Source organism: Drosophila suzukii, chromosome 4, assembly GCF_043229965.1.
Source record: "Drosophila suzukii chromosome 4, CBGP_Dsuzu_IsoJpt1.0, whole genome shotgun sequence".
In the NCBI taxonomy this organism is placed as follows: domain Eukaryota; kingdom Metazoa; phylum Arthropoda; class Insecta; order Diptera; family Drosophilidae; genus Drosophila; species Drosophila suzukii.
Genome location: NC_092083.1, coordinates 528527 through 546381, shown reverse-complemented (window position 1 = coordinate 546381; position 17855 = coordinate 528527). Strand labels below are relative to the sequence as shown.

Sequence of the window (17855 nt, the reverse complement as noted above, 5' to 3'; positions counted from 1 at the left end):
GTGTGAGAATTTTTGTTCATGCTGAATTTTTGAGTACAAAAATACTCAATTTGAGTCCAAATTACTTGAATAATTCTCTCTGTGTGGAAATACCCATGTGTAATACGTACTTTATTCCAAATTTGTTTAATTGTACTCAACAAACCCACAACTAAAGAAGAGAGAAAGCGTGGTTAAGCCTTAAATTTTACTATATAACCTTGTCAACAATGTAGTGTAACAAGTGACTAAAACAGTTTATATTTATTTTTTAATATTTGTTTCAGATTTACAATATTCAGCAGACGTTTCCCATCCGAACTCTCATGATAGTACATCAGATGGCAATTCTGAACATAATTCATCTGGAGACGAGGACTCACAAATGCGTTTGCGACTAAAAAGGAAGTTGCAACGAAATCGAACTTCATTTTCCAATGAGCAAATCGACAGTCTCGAAAAAGGTAACCTATATTTTTGAAAACCCGGATCTTATTACAGAACCGAACTTCATTTTGTAGGCGATTCCAGTAAACTACAAATAAAAAGAAATACAAATTTTAAACCAATTTTTAAGTCTGGTCTCGAAAAACATTTCAGTCCTTAAATGACGCAAATATTTAACGTCTACTATTTTAATATAAATTTAAATGTAATTTGAATTTCTTGGTTGCGTGACTCGGCATTGAGGTACCACTATCTTTTTAAAGAGGGAGATACATATAAAACGCCAACTATAGTAATATATTTTGTAAACAAGAGGTTGTTCTAAGCTTGGATGCAATAAATTATATATTTTTGTAAGCGTCGGCGTGATAAGCTTGTAGCTTACAAAAATACGTTAAATGTAATAAATTGTACAGAAACAAGAAAGGAGACATTTCCAATACTAAGATCGCTTTATTTTCAAATTTCATATTTTTTATATTGTTTCTATGTATCTCTGCCTTATTAATAGCTCTTTTCGATTTTTTTTTTTAAATATCCGTGTCCTTAATAGCAAAATATTGTGCAAATAAATAAATATTATAGGCAGAAAAATATATATACATCAACTCGCTTGGTAACGCTGGTCAAGAATATATTAATTTTATGGGGGGACATGTCTTCCTTTCGGGCTTTAAAAGTTTTCTACAATTTGTAGTCAAATAAGTATTATTACACAAGAAATCGGGTTAATCATATTTAATAGTTTATATATATATAGTTCACAGTAACTTACGTAAACCTTTCGATAAACATCGGGTTAAGTACAACAATCATAAATAGTACAATCGTGGTTTTAACAACTGTTGTTCAAACGAATAAAAATAACGGTTTTACTATATTATAATCGAAAAGCTACATAAAATATATCTTTAAGAGAATTTTAGAATTAGTAACTTTCTTCGGCTTTAAAGAACTTTTTAGATTGTTTAATGGTTGTGTAAAGTACCTTTTGTTTTTACCTGTTGTTTTTTATTAACACATTTTAAAATTGTCTCGTAATCCTGAAAACATTGTTGTATACAGGATTTGCCGAATGTTTTTTGTATCCTGTCTTTTAACACATTGTTTTTCATACACCGAAAAAAAAACGTCATCAATGTCAATATGTCAAAAAATCTCTGATACAAAAGTCATCAGATTAGCCCTAATATAAAATCACTTTGCCACTTAGAAAGTTTGTTACGAAAAAACTTTTTTATCACAAAAAACATTCTGCCGCTGGATGAAAAATGTAGGCTTGGCTCAAAGCGAAGTTTTAAATAGCAATTTTTTAATGCAATTGATAAGGAAATGTTAGATATTATTCTTACAGCACACTTTGCACCGAGGAACTTTCGCATCAGAGACAGACACCTTACCAACTGGTCCATGATAACCGATACTTAAGCACAGTTCAATACTTGAAAAATCAAAAAAAATCAAATTACACTCCAATGTAGTATATTTTTGACACTTAGTTGGGTTCAAATTGATCCCAAGAATTTGATCAATTTTTAACCACACTTATTAAATTGACACAAAATTTTTTTTGGGTGTAGTATTTCACCTTAAAATAAAATCATTTATAATTTATTTTATGGTAATTTTTTTAGGTGTAGATTTTGATTTTTTTCTCAATTTCTGATAAGCCGATATTGGTTATCTAAGACAAACTTATAGCCGGATTCTAGCAATCTGTCTGAAAAAGATAAAGCCCCGATAAACATGTCGTTAAAACAAATCGGTGTTCTCGTTCCCTTTAATTTATCAGACTTAAAATAAATTTCATAGTGCAGTAAGCAACAGAACTAAACTATAGCCCTACAACATTTTAAAAAGTTACGAAAATTCAAAACGCGGGGCACGAATTGTTTTTTTTATATACAGGCATAATAACAGAAATTAATTTGATTATCTCTACTTACAGATTAAACTTTTCCAAACTAACAATACTCTAAACTGCAAAACTGAAAAATTGATTTATATAGCTTTTTCAAGTTTTGAAAGTACGAAAAACCACCCTTAAATTATATATATTCCAGATCAGCATCAACTGGCGAATTGATCTTGCCATGCTTTTGTCTCTTCGTTTTAACGACAATCACAGATTTGATAACATACCATTTTTTTTGAGTAATTCATTTGCGTTAAATATACTTAAGAAACTTTTCATAAATGAGCGGTTTTGTTACCTACAAGTAATTTTTGAGTGAGTAGTGTGTATCTCATAATCGGGAAACGCGACTATAATGTTTCTTTTCTTTTTTTTTATTTATTTTGTGACCAGAAATATTCCAAATCTGCAAAGTACTTTTGGTTTCAAAAATATGACAACATATCCCTAATTTTGTCAATATGTAAGCAATCCATTTGAACAAATTACTGATTTAAATATAACTTGTAATTGAACCTTTATTTGACGTGCATTACAGAATTTGAACGAACGCACTATCCGGATGTTTTTGCGCGAGAAAGACTTGCAGATAAAATTGGTTTGCCAGAGGCACGTATTCAGGTTTGTCTTTCAGTTTTGTTTAATTATATTCTGTTTGTAGCCATATTTTGCAAGACTCTATTTTATTTAATTTTTGTGAAACTTTATACTATCGTATCGATTTAAGCTTACTTACATCTATTATTTTAAACACCTTTTAAGAAATTCATATTAATTTTTAAGGAAACTACATTATACCTTCTCAGAAAATGCTAAGAAAACTCAAAGCAATTTTGACTTATTTTTTACGTGATTTCTAATTTTTGTAAACTACTTACAAGTCAATAAATTGTTTGAATAATGTGTTAATCAACTCTATGTCAAGATCACAGATGTAACCTATCTTTATACCCTTGCAGTCAATTTTAGTCAAAAGTGTGCAACACAATAAAGGAGACGTTTTCAACCCTATAAAATAGTTATATTTGTTATCATGTCCGTCTGCCTGTTTCTACGCAAACTTGTCTCTCAATTTCGAAGCTATCTGCATGAACTTTTCCCAAAAGTCTTCTTTCTATTTCAGGTCACCTAAAAGTCGGTACGGTCTTGTTCGCACAACTTTATAATATAATTATAATTTATTAGATAGTATAAAATAATTTGCATATATATTGAAAAACGTTAAGATAGTACAAATTTTTACCCTGCAGCTTACATGGTAGCTTATGATATAACCAAGCAATCGGCCAAATGTTTGTTGTAGGGTAAGGTGACGTACTGATAAATACACATTAAAACTCTATGCATATGTGAACGTTATTTATTTTTTCTTAAAGAAAAGTTAAATATTTACAATAATGGAATACAAATTGTACACTTAAACAAATGACTACTTCAGATTAAAATTGACAAATTAAATTGTTCAATTTCTAGTTCACAAAAATCAAACAAATTATTTTTTTTTTTTTAGTTATCGGCTGTAGAAAAAAACAAAAACGATGTCAGCAAAAACAAAAAAAACAAGGAAGAACGCTATAGTCGAGTACCTCGACTATCAGATATCCGTTACTGAGCTTAAGGGACCAAAGGGAAATGGAGATATGCAAGAGCAAAGCGAGGTTGAAATGCGGAACCTACCAGTGATCTCAATATATGGTTATGTGGGCTGTAGACTGATTTAAGCATTATGGGCGTTAGAGTGGGCGCGGCAAACTTTTTTTTTTGATCAATCGATAGGTATTGACGAGGTCAATACATTTTAGTTACAATTTTGTATCTAGCATGAAAATTGTGGGCGCCACAGGTTTGGTCGGTTTGTGGGCGTTAAAGTGGGCATGGCAAACTTTTTTTGGGTCAATCGAGAACAATACATTTAAGTTTTTATTCTAGCATAAAAACTGGAGGAGCCACAGTTTTGGGCGGTTTGTGGGAGTTAGAGTGGGCGTGGCTCCCTACTGAAACAAACTTGCGCTGCGCAAGAATCTCAGGAATCTGCATGCCTAATCCCAGTATTGTAGGTCTTATAGTTTCCGAGATCTCAGCGTTCATACGGACAGACGGACATGGCTAGATCGATTCGGCTAGTGATCCTGATCAAGAATATATATACTTTATGGGGTCGGAAACGCTTCCTTCAGCCTGTTACATACTTTCCGACGAATCTAGTATACCCTTTTACTCTACGAGTAACGGGTATAATTAAGTCGTCGTACCTTTCAAAATGTTCATCAGGATACCCTACTAGGTACTGTTTGAAATATGATGGTGCCACAAAGTACCAAGAGCAGCTATTGCCTAAGACCGTGTTAATACTTGTATATATTTTATACTTGGTTTTCCACAAATCTGTGCTCTGGCACTGATGAAACGCGAATTGAATATGTTTTTCAATTTTTGCTCCCCTTTTTTTATCAAAACAAGTAAGAACACTATAGACGAGTGCCTCGACTATCAGATACCCGTTACTCTAAAGGGAGCAAAAGGGAGATGGAGTTGTACAAGGAGCAAAGCGAGATTGTAATGCGCCACCTACCCTCGATCTCAATATACGGTTATGTGGGCGGCAGACAGATTTAAACATTATGCCGTCCGACTGGGCGTGGCAACCTTTTGTTTAGGTCAATCAATAGGTATTGACGAGACAAATATTAGTTACATTTTTTTGTACGGCTAAAACTGGGAGCCACACTTTTGGACGTCATAGTGGGCGTGGCATGTCCGCGTAACAAACTTTCACTGCACTCAGGGAAAAACATCCTAAAAAAATCAAGTACAAACAAACAAGTACCCAACAGTCTTACATTAAGCACAGCTTCGATTTAATTATCTGTCAACTCTAAAAATTCCCAACTCATTATTCTGAAAGTGCTCATTATTTAAGGCGCATAAAATACACAATGTTAATGCCCGTGAGCACCAAGACTTAAGTAAACTTATAATAAAATAATTAATTAATTCATTTTCAGTTTCCAATACCTATTTCACTTACTAGCATATAGCTAAAACACAATTTAAATTAACAATATATATATATATATTGATTTATCATATCTCCAACTTTCTTACGTTATTAATAAATCGTACTTGTTTATAGTACAAATATGACTAGAATTATGTAATATTCATACTTGATTGTAGATCGAAAGGTTAAAAAACTTACTGTTATCGATTGTATTTTATCTTAAAAATTCGTACTTGAAGCTTCACTTTCTTCTGGATATTAGGATTTTCCATGCTTAGAGAAGTTTTGACACTGAAAATACTTGATTCAAGCACAATTTACTTGATTTTTTTCTCTGAGTGTACGAAAATAAGGAATCTAAATTGGAAAACTCATTCCTCTAGCTCTTATAGTTTCTGAGATCGTTCACACGGACAGTCGGACATGGCTAGATCAAATCGACTAGTGATGCTGATGTTGTGTGAGGGAAAGACTTAAAACTATTTGTTTAAATATCGGAAAGCAATTGAGAATAACAAAATTAGTTTGTAATATTAGTAGAGAAATACAAACATATATACACATACCCCAACGCATATCTTGTTTTTAGTATTCTTATTTTCATTAGTTGTCCAGATTTTATTTAGATTTATTCGTCAATTTTCTTTGTTCAATTAAACGCCTTTTAAATAGTACATGTAGTATTTTGTTAGTATGCGGTCACACTTAACGGCTTGGCTATTCCCAAATGCCAAGGAGCGAAACAGAACGATGTGGAGCCCATAACGTCACAATGGACAAAGTGGAGTAGAAAAAATTGGGGACTTGGTTAAAGAGGCTTAATTTACAAAAAAAAAAGTATATGCAATTACTTGTGGGTATGCCATAAGATAATGAACAGCACATTTTAAAACAGCTTTGACAGCATTTATAACAGAAAAGTAAAAAAAAAACATTTAAAAAAATTGAATTTTTGGGCTGCTTTTTGTCCTTTTGGTTTGACAACCGTTTTTGGTGCAGCTCCTGTACCATTTGCCATTTTTTTATGGATTCTTTTATTTAGTTGTTAAGATAAAGTGTGCAATCTTGGGAACAGACGCTTTGCTACTTGTATATCTCTATCTCCCACGCACTCCTATTAGCTGAGTAACGGGTATCTGGCATCGACTATAGCGTCGTTTCTTGTTCACCACATAGAATTTTTTGTGAATAGCTGTGAAAACATTTCTTAAATGTCTATTAGTTCTGATCGACCAAAGATATAATGGTAATTTAAATTCAAATCCGTATAAGGCAGCTAGAGTGGGCGTGGCACTCTGCTAAAACAAACCTCACGTTTCAAGACCTCAGCGTTCAAACGGACGGACAGATAGACGGACATGGCTAGATCGACTTGGAAACGATTCCTTCTACCTGTTACATACTTTTAATCGAGACTAGCGACGGCGACTACACAAAGAGAATTCTGACGTTATCGTCTAAGTTAAAAATGTTACTAAAAATAGAAAGACTTTTTGAGTTCAAAACGTCCTCAATATGGTTAAATTAAGTTAAATTGGATCTTAAAGTCTAGTTTGGTCAAAAATGTTCTCAATACAAGAACATAAACCACTTAAATGATGTCGCTTTTTGACTTAAAGTTATATGAGGTTAAGATGTTTTTAAAGTAGGCACAAAATGTTTTCTACAAATCATAATGAGTTGAATTTGTTCTTAACCAAGTCTAAATAGGGGGTTGGAATATTAAAGAACGAAGCAGGTACAGCCTTTTTTTCTGATTTTTCACACTCTTAAATAGCACAGAGGTTAGACCATCCGCCATCCGTTCCAAAGGTTGTGTGTTCAATTCGCAGTAAAGGTTCTTTTTCTTTATTTTTCTTTTTACACTGCGAATTTTACAAAAACTAGGAACCAATTCTTTAAACAAATATTTACAACATGAGAACGACGTTACGTATGAGCTTTCACTCATATCGCGAGATAAGGTCAGATGTTATAGCGCCGGACTCCCATGTTTGATTCCCAGTGGTGCCAAGTTCGATCCTTAACGGGATTTTTAACAAATAATTTTTTAAATGTGTATTTATAAAATAAAAGGTGGTATTTACAACGTTTATTTCATCAGTTCAGTCCTAATTACGAACTAAATGTTTAGGTCCAGTCATTAGTATAAAAGTTATTGTTACATTGGGTCAAAAATAAATTATTTTAAAAAAATTGAACTTTAGTACTTACACGGGATTTAAGAACATTCGTTCTTAATTGAGGAAACATTTTTTGGTTGTTTCTCTTTGTTAATGTATATGTGAACACAAAGAAACTAAAATCTGCACTGATGGTCCGAACATAAAAAGTTATTAATCAATCGAAAGGTATAGCAAAAACTAATAGGACTTAAAAAGTCAATTGGTTTTGGTAAAAAGGAGCTGAAAGTATAAAAGTAAAAGTTTTGAAAATTGGAGCTGTTTGGACGGATAAATGGCTCAGGTTAATAGCCCACTTTCGGAATGCTACAATAGAATATGCCGATAAGCACATGCTGAAGCAGCACGACGAAAACATTTTAGACAGTGTATTTACTTACAGGTATTGTACAAGCATTTTTCGTCACAAAATTCGATATCAGAACTTTTGTCCGTTGATGGTGCTTACCTCGTTAAAAGAGTTTTTTGTTCGATTGTTTTTACAGGTTGGGTCAGAAAACATGTAATTATAAAGTTTGTTTACCAAATGTGCTACGCATACTTTTAAAATGAAAAGTACATTTAAAAATGTATTTTAAAAAATCTTTGAAATACGGTATTTAGTACATTAAGATAAATATACGTATATTGCCTCTCTGTTGACTGGCATGCGTGATTCTTGAAACTTTAGATTGTAACATAATGCACAGCATTTCAACTCCAAGAGTCAAGTGTATTCTACGAAACGGACGGTTTAAAAGTCATCCCTTAAATTTACTATTCACCCCTATGGCTACTGTGTTGTTTATTACAAAATGTTTTGTCGTCAGTGTGAGATGAAATATTCATCGTTACGCTCTTGATTATTTGTTTAAGTGAATAAAAACAATTTGACTGTAAAAATACTTGAAACTCCTTGCGATTTTTCTCATTGAGTAGTAATAACGGGGGCGAATCAGGATGTACCAAGTTTGAAGGATCTAAGGGGAAACATGTCAGCTGGAGTGGGAGCAGCAACAATAAAGCTGAGCAATAAATGTCACAGTCAAAAATTATTAAAGCGTAGTATTGTAAGTATTGTAATCCCTTTTCACCCCTTGTTTTTGCTTAAGTCTAAGTTCGCTTTATTTCGTCTGAGTGATGTTGCAAGTAAAACCGCATGCAAAGGGTGTTTCTGCTCATAAACTGAACTGCGTGACCAATGGAATAGGTTCATTAGACTGTTACTCTTCGTTTTTCAACTTACTTATTATATCCGTTACTCGTAGAGTAAAAGGGTATACTAGATTCGTCGGAAAGTATGTAACAGGCTGAAGGAAGCGTTTCCGACCCCATAAAGTATATATATTCTTGATCAGGATCACTAGCCGAGTCGATCTAGCCATGTCCGTCTGTCCGCTGAGATCTCGGTAAATATAGGAGCTAGGCTATTGAGATTTGGCGTGCAGATTCCTGAGCTTCTTACGCAGCGCAAGTTTGTTTCAGCAGAGTGCCACGCCCTGTAACGCCCACAAACCGCCCAAAATTGTGGCTCCTACAGTTTTGATGCTAGAGTAAAAATTTTAACAAAAAAGAAATTGTTCTCATCAATACCTATCGATTGACCTAAAAAAAAGTTTGCCACGCCCACTTTAACGCCCACAAACCTCCCAAACCTGTGACGCCCACAATTTTCATGCTAGATAAAAAATTTTAACTGAAATGTATTGCTCTCGTCAATACCTATCGATTGATCCACGCCCACTCTAACGCCCATAACGCTTAAATCTGTCTACCACCGGTAGGTGGCGCATTTTAATCTCGCTTTGCTGCTTGCATATTGCATTTAGCTGAGTATCTGATAGTCGAGGTACTCGACTATAGCGTTCTTCCTTGTTTTTTGTATAAACAGTTTTCCATTTCTGAATCAGGTGGGTGCAATAACGCACGCTCGTACCATTATGTAAACATGTACTATTGGGTTCTATGGATTAGTTTTGGTAATACGCTAAAAGAGGTGACTCACATCCGAATTTCTCTAAAAGCTAATTCTCAATAGTTAGCGATTTCTTAAGAATTTACATGCAGAAAAACTTGGAGGTCAGACATGGTTCTCCGATTTTGATAAAATTTAATTCGAAATTCAAAACCAATTAAAAAATGTTATTTCCAAGCTTAGAAGGTTATATGTTAAAAACACCAAAGATATGATTAAAAAAAAAAAAAAATTCCGATTATTCCCATGGAAGCTATAAGATATAGTTGTCTGTCCCGGCCGGTTCCGACTTATATACTACCTGCAAAAGAAAGACGACTTTTGGAAAGTTTCAGCCCGTTAGCTTTAAAGCTATGAGACTAGTTTGCGTAGAAACGGACGGACAGATGGACAGACGCACACGGACAGACGGGCATAGCTAGATCGACTTGTCTAGTGATGCTGATCAAGAATATATATACTTTATGGGGTCGGAAACGTCTCCTTCACTGCGTTGCCATCTTCTGACTGAAATCATTATACCCTCTGCAAGGGTATAAAGAGATGTAAAAGCGTATTTTATTTTAAAGCTCTAAGTACTAATAACTTTATACTAACCTTCATGGAATGTACTTACGGACTCCATTTCAATATCTTTCAGCAACTTTTATAACTTTGCAATAATACGGCACAAAACGCAGATGAAATGTGCCAGCCGAATGGTTCAGATAAAGAATAGCAAAGAAAAAGGGTCTAACGCGTGCTAAGTGTTAACCGAAAGATACTAACGTTATAAAAAATCCGCAACACCATTTTAACTTTTTGTTCACTTTTTGTTCTATTTTTAGACCTTTCCGTTCTTACTTTAAGAACATTTTGAGATTATTGAATTTCTGAGAACCAATTGAATTTTATTTAAGAACCACGTGCTAAATGTATAACATTTTGTTCTTGTTTTAAGAACAATTTTGATTTACTCAAATTTTAAATACAAACTCAACTTAATTCAATCACAAAGATAACATTTTGAGATCAAAAAATGTCGTTCTCATTTTAAGAACATTTTCAACTCAGATGAGAACGTCAGAATTCTCTCTGTGTATATCATATTCGTCGGATAGTATGTAACAGGCAGAAGGAAGCGTTTCCGACCCTATAAAGTATTTATATCCTTTATAACCCCAGTCCATCTGGCTGTCTGACCACCGGTCCATATGAATGCTGAGATCCCGGAAACTATAAAAGCTGCAAAGTATGTATTAAGCTCTAAAGAGATTCTAAAGATTCCTGCGCAGTGCAAGTCTGTTTTACCAAAGTACCTATGAAGTCTGTCTGCCTACCCAATTTTTTAAGATTTTATTTCAGTGTGAATTAAAATTTATTTTATTGATCTACACCTATCTAAAGTCTGAAAATCGTTACAATCGAATTATTATTTTAAAAGTAATGACTAACTAAGTTAAATCTTCCGCAAGGTGCTGTGGCGCTAGCATTGCAGGCGTGTGCCGCACTAACCGAAATGCCCTGAAATTTAATTTCATTTGAAAAAGAGTAACGGATATATGATAGTCGAGGCACTTGAACATAGCGTTTCTTCTTGTTATACTCGTTACTCGTAGAGTAAAAGGGTATACTAGATCCGTCGGAAAGTATGTAACAGGCAGAAGGAAGCGTTTCCGACCCCATAAAGTATACATATTCTGTCTATATTTTGTCTTTTACTCATGAATTTATCATTATTAACTGTGACGCTCTATCTAAACAACGTCTATATAGGGACCTATAAAAAAAAGTAGCTCCTGCAGCAAAAACGGTTTCACATATAAATCTTTAAAAAAACGAGTGAAAACTCTATAGTCGATGGCCACAGCTTAAGGGAATGCGAAGGGGGTGGAGATATGCTTAAATCAACTCTCTTTTTTCACTAACACACCTAGCCTATAGCGCCAACTAGCGCCCCTAGCGGTTTTGTGCCCTATTAGTGAAAACAGCTTATTTTCTGCATGTGGTGTGCAATCTCGATTATATTGCAAAACGTTGATTATTATGTAGTTATAACTTGTTAGTGACTGGTCCGATTCTGAGATGTAGATGGGTATTAAAAATAAAAAAACTCTCGTTTAACTCTCGCCTTTTTGGGCGCTAGACCGGTTTTAGTGCTATGGTTGTTTGCGGGCGTTAGAGTGGGCGTGGCACCCTGCTGAAACAAACTTGCGCTGCGCAGGAAGAACAAGAATCTGCATACCTAGTCCCAACACTCTAGATCTTAAAGTTTCCGAGATCTCAGCGTTCATACGCACTTGGCTAGATCGACTCGGGTTGTGATCCTGATCAAGAACATTTATACTTAAACCCTTCCTTGTACCTGTTACATACTTTCCGACGAATCTAGTATAATATACGAGTAACAGGTATACAAATCATTCAATATTATATTAAGTTATCCAATACTTTCCCAAGAATATTTTTTATGATTTAAATTTCAATACGTAAAAGAGTTACTTTTACATGGTACCAGACTAATTGAGCCGCTATAGTCTTGACTTGATGTCCCTATAAGTTTGCTGCACTAAAGTGGTCTCAAAAAATTTCATTAAGAAATATTAATTAAGTTTCTGTACCTAACTACATATTACTTGCTGAAAAATAGAAGAAGTGTCTATCAATTTTGTAAATTTTGCTCATTAATTACTCATTACGATTACACACTTACGTAGAACCGTATAGTCGAGTTACTCTACTCTGCATAACATAGCCATTCAGTTCAAGTTGGCTCGTGTAAGGCTCTACTATATTTATATGCGTTCTGATTCTTACTTTTTAACGAATACTAGAAATTTAGTTCTTTATTCTCCGAGTATAGAAATACTGACAAAAAAAGCATTAACGTTTCGATTTTTTTTATTCTATCCGCTACTCATAACAGGTTTCTATGGAGTCTTAGAATTTTACAAAATATTTAGTCATTATCGTTTATTCCTGTTTTTAGTTTATATCTGTTTTATCCTGAAATAATAATAATAATCTAACATCCTAGAGTACATAAGTTAATAAATTCTAACGTATATTTATAACAGGTCTGGTTCTCAAACCGTCGAGCCAAATGGCGTCGTGAAGAAAAGATGAGAACTCAGAGACGGTCGGCCGATAACGTGGGCGGCAGTAGTCGAGCCAGCACGACCAATAATCCTTCGGGGCCACCTGTAAATTCCACTGTAGCAACGTCGAATAACTCAACACCCGGCATTACCAGCTCAGCTATCAACGTGTCGGAACGAGCGTCATCGGCTATAATTAGCAATAGCATACCTGAGACACCGAATGGGGCAACTGTAAGATTTTTTTTGAAACAAATGATTTCACATTTGCTAATAACGTATTTAATAGGTTCTGGGTGGAGACGCTAATGCTGCACACACCAGCTCTGAAAGTCCACCACTTCAGGCAGTCGCACCGCGGCTACCCTTGAACACTGGTTTTAACACCATGTACTCATCTATCCCGCAACCGATAGCGACAATGGCTGAAAACTACAAGTAAGATTCCGCTTACATTTTTATAGTCGTTACTGAAGTATAAATGTTCTTGATCAATGACCGCCCCTCTGACCGTATGAACGCTGAGATACAATACACTTTAAATTACCAGTGCAAGATAGCTTCAGCCGCGCCCAATCTTATGCTTTTGTACCGCTCAATTCAGTGGTTAACGTCACCTTTACTAAAGGCATACTTTCTTTTAAATTGGTTAACATAGCAACGGGTACCCGGTATTCGAGGCAGTCGACTGCAGCGGGCGTTGTTAATATTACAAATTCTAAGGAAAAAAGGTGTTCTAACAAACGTTAGAACTTTTTTAAAGTGTTCTTATTCAAATAAAATTATAACTCTATTAGTTTGATCAAATTTTAAAAATAATATCATAGCCATTGAAACTATAATGCAATAGAAGAACATTTATTGCGAATAATTAATTCAAAGAGCTTAAAAACTAAGAGACTAGTTTCCGTTAGGCCTTAAGTTAAGTGTAATTATTGTAATTTATTTTAATAAAAAAAATTATAAGCCGAGGCATGAGTAAACTTTTTCTATATACACTTTAAAGTTTAATCGGTAATAACGTTGATTACTTTTTAATGAAAACGTTTACTTTGTTTAAGTTGTGTAAGTTTATGCTTCACGGGACTAACCACAGAGTGCACTTTCAGCTAAGTTAATTTTGTTGACTGTAGAGAATAAGTGAGTCGTTACGATCCTTTTAATTATAATTGTAATTCTAGGATTTAGACAATTGTAGTACAAATGTACAAGCTCGGTTAATATTAAAATTTTTTATTCTTAATTAAATCGAATATAATTTTTAAACATATTTAACCATACAACAGCTCATCATTAGGATCGATGACACCGTCGTGCTTACAGCAACGAGACGCCTATCCTTACATGTTTCATGATCCGTTATCACTAGGATCTCCCTATGTACCACCACACCACCGAAACACAGCTTGCAATCCTGCAGCTGCACACCAACAGCCACCTCAGCATGGTGTTTATGCCAACAGTTCTCCAATGCCATCATCAAATACAGGTAACATGTGAATACATGTTTACTAGAGTACATATAACACTAAATTTTTTCAGGGGTCATTTCTGCAGGCGTTTCGGTGCCTGTCCAGATTTCAACGCAAAATGTATCGGACCTTGCGGGAAGTAACTACTGGCCACGTCTCCAGTGATCGTCAATCTTTAATTTGCCATCAGAAATTCTATCAAAGGCAACTGCCGCTGCCATCGCTGCCGCACATGCAGTTGAGGAAAAGCATCAGCACCAAAAAGCGCATTCCGATGTTACTATGCAAACTACAAATAGCAACAATGTCCCACCTAGTTTGAATAGTCAGAAAATGTGCTGCTCATCAAGATATTTAAGCATGAACATGGGGGCGGGGAAGGATGTAGATGTTGTCATAGGCCAAGGTCTTTTAGTTCCCATATCACCACGTATTCCAGCCAATTCAGAATCATTTGGTAGTGCCGACGTTCGGGATTTTTAAACAATTTGATGACCCATACCGACCCGCGGCAACTATTTTAAATGAACTCTATTTCAAAACGACATTAAATGGAAAATCTTTTAAATTAATATGATTTTGTATTGTTACTGTTGTTGCTGAAGAAATCTTTCACGCTTCTTAGCAAGTTAAAGCCAATTTCGCATCGTTTTTTCGTAAGCTTCTCTTTTCCGTTCCGTATCTGCTGAGAGTTTTGTTATAGCATTCCTGCATTGTCTCTAAGAAAATAAAACGTATATGACACGCAATAAAAAATATATTTTAAATAACTTTCTTTTCATTATTTATGTTAAAACCAATTTTTCTCATTATCAGCATAGTCATGTCAAACCATCTGAAATTTTGATGTATGTTTATTTAATAAATCGAAGGAGGGGACGTAATATATGGAGAATTCTAAGCAATATTGCCAAAGATACTATGTCTTGGAAATCACAATTGACCCTCCGCATTTGCAAAAGAAAAATAGCCAGTATTTGACAAAAAATATCTAATCTAGTCCTTAATTTGATAAATCGTTTGGGCGGAAGGCAAGGCAATCATAAGCCATATTGCCAACAAATCCATATGCCCAAAACCGCGTATCACCCTCCGCATTTGCAAGAGAAAAATACTGGTTTTTATACTCGTAGAGTAAAAGGGTATACTAGATTCGACGGAAAGTATGTAACAGGCAGAAGGAAGCGTTCCGACCCCATACAGTATATCATACATATTCTTGATCAGGATCACTAGCCGAGTCGATCTAGCCATGTCCGTCTGTCCGGATGAACGCTGAGATCTCGGAAACTATAAGAGCTAGCCTATTGAGATTTGGCGTGCAGATTCCTGAGCTTCTTACGCAGCGCAAGTTTGTTTCAGCAATGTGCCACGCCCACTCTTACGCCCACAAGCCGCACAAAACTTTGGCTTCTACAGTTTTGATGGTAGAATAAAAAATAACTGAAATGTATTGGTCTCGTCAATACCTATCGATTGATCCAAAAAAAAAGTTTGCCACGCCCACTCTAACGCCCATAACGGTTAAATCTGTCTACCGCCGGTAGGTGGCGTATTTTAATCTCGCTTTGCTCCTTGCATATATCCATTTCCCTTTGGTCCCTTTAGCTGAGTAACGGGTATCTGATAGTCGAGGTACTCGACTATAGCGTTCTTCCTTGTTTTGTTTATTTTTGAGAAAAATGTCATATTGCTTAGAATTGTCCATATATATCGTTTTGCCGTTTGCGCTTGAAGTGTTTTGCTATAACGCCTTTAGATACAAAAGCATTTCACCAAAATTGTGTAAAACCTTGAAAACCACATTTCTTTTTGATTTTCACTCGTGTGGGGCAAATAAATTCCACAAATCCCCTAGTGGATCGACACATAAAATTAGCCAATACTTAAACATTTCGTGGATAACCTAATAAAAATAAAAAATTTCAAAAATTTCATGAAGTAAACATTTAAGTCAGTTTTTCAATGTGTTAGGTTTTATGGTTTAGGAAAGCATATATAAGTCGGAAATCGACTTTAACTCTTTCATAACATTTTGGATTGGACTACCATATCATATGTCGACCCTGTGAGAGCAATGTATATACAGAACTTTCCGACTTTTAGAAAATTAAAAATAATTACAGAAAAATCCAGATAATTTTACATTTTAATTTAATATTTTAGTGTTTTTGACATTAATTTTGCGATTATTGCGACTGGGATCTATTAACTTTTTCGCAATTCTGATATAATGAAAAAATGCTATTTATTTTTGTATTATTTCCCATTACTTATCCGATCGTTCCAATGGCAGCCATATATTAGAGTTTTTCCGTTTTTTTTTAAATATTTATTTCTTTCTGAAATAATAAAAAAATGATACCACCAAAGCTATAATTAAACAAATTCTGTTTCATTACTTGTCAGATTATTTATATGGAAAGTATATGATACAGTTGTCCGACCCGTCTCGTTCCGACTTATACTACCGGCAATAAAAATAAGACTTTTGGGAAGGTTGCATGCCGTTAGCTTTAAATCTGTAAGACTAGTTTGCGTAGAAACGGACGGATTTCCGACTAAAATCATTATACTCTCTGCAGGGGGAACTCAGTCTGTTTTTTAAAAATGTACTTAATTTAAAAATTAAACTTGCTTTTTATGAAAGAAGATAGCTTTTTCAAGTTTTATTGTAAATTCAAAATGTATGAAAAAAGAAACATTTTTTTGTTTATTTCATGGTAATGGGTTTACTGAACGAGTGTGATTTTATACCCGTTACTCGTTAAGTAAATTCATCGGAAAGTATGTAGGTAGCAATACCCATCTATATGCCAAAAAATTTTTGAAATCAGAGTCAACAAAAAGTTATAACCAAATAATGGTTAATATTTTGCAATTCAATTGAGATTACATACGCCCCCAATCCGCTAGGGGCGGTATAGGCTAGGTGGCGATATAGAAGAAGAAGATAGGTGGCGGTAGGGAGCGCTTTAAGCTGGGTGTGTTAGTAAAAAACAAATTTGCTTTAAGCATATATCCATCCCTCTCGTAATCCCTTTAGCTGATTATCTAATATCTCATAGTCGATGTTTAAAGTTTATTTTGTTTTATTTTAAAGTTTAGGAGGTGCGCAAAGTTCGCAAACTTTCAGTAAAAATGACTCAACCAATACAAAAAAAATGTTTCTTCCTTTTCTTAATTTGTCACCTTTTTTGTTCTGATCCAATAAAGGAAATAAATAGTAGATTATTTTATGAGTTAAATCAGTTCGAAGTAGTTCGATCTAGTCATGTTCGTCTGTCCATATGAACACTGAGATCTCTGAATCTGTAATAGCTACAATGTTGGGACTTGGCATGCAAATTCTTGAGCTTCCTGCGCAGCGCAAGTTAGTTCCAGCAGGGTGCCACGCCCACTCTAACGCCCACAAACGACCACAACACACTAACCTAGCTACCGCATTTAATATTTTGTACAAATTTAAATGAGATTTTGTTTTTACAATCAATACCTATTTACATCCCAAAAATGATTGAAATCTCATTAAAGGTTAAAACCAAATAAAAAACCATCACATGCATCAAAATGTTTTCACTAATACGCCACCAAGCCGCTAGAGGCCCTATAGGCTAGTTAGCGCTGTGAAGCTATAGAAGAAGAAGATAGGTGGCGCTATAGGCTAGGTGTTTTAGTGAAATAATCTAAGTTGCTTTAAGCATATGACGGGTGTCTATTAGTCGAGGTCATGGACTATAGCGTTTTCTCTTGATTATCTCTACTCTTTTAAATGGATTTTAGTGGTATTCACATTGAAATAGCAATTGTATTTTGTAATTGTGAGG

The 17855-nt window shown here is 34.6% G+C and overlaps 2 protein-coding genes across 2 annotated transcripts in view; one reads left to right on the top strand and one right to left on the bottom strand.

The window, feature by feature from the left end:
- The window catches only part of fuss (SKI family transcriptional corepressor fussel), a 67238-nt gene extending 66841 nt beyond the window's left edge, over positions 1-397 (bottom strand). Inside the window, exon 1 of the mRNA XM_070997111.1 lies at positions 273-397. The gene's annotated coding sequence lies outside the window, so the exon portion shown is untranslated. The remainder of the gene's footprint in view (positions 1-272) is intronic.
- Positions 1-14798, top strand: part of toy (twin of eyeless) — a 37034-nt gene extending 22236 nt beyond the window's left edge. Inside the window, exons 4-9 of the mRNA XM_017088666.4 lie at positions 267-443; positions 2880-2950; positions 12536-12790; positions 12846-12994; positions 13843-14045; positions 14099-14798. Of these exons, the coding sequence (XP_016944155.1) occupies positions 267-443; positions 2880-2950; positions 12536-12790; positions 12846-12994; positions 13843-14045; positions 14099-14193 (950 nt within the window). The 3' untranslated portion in view covers positions 14194-14798. The remainder of the gene's footprint in view (positions 1-266; positions 444-2879; positions 2951-12535; positions 12791-12845; positions 12995-13842; positions 14046-14098) is intronic.
- The last annotated feature ends 3057 nt before the right edge of the window (positions 14799-17855 follow it).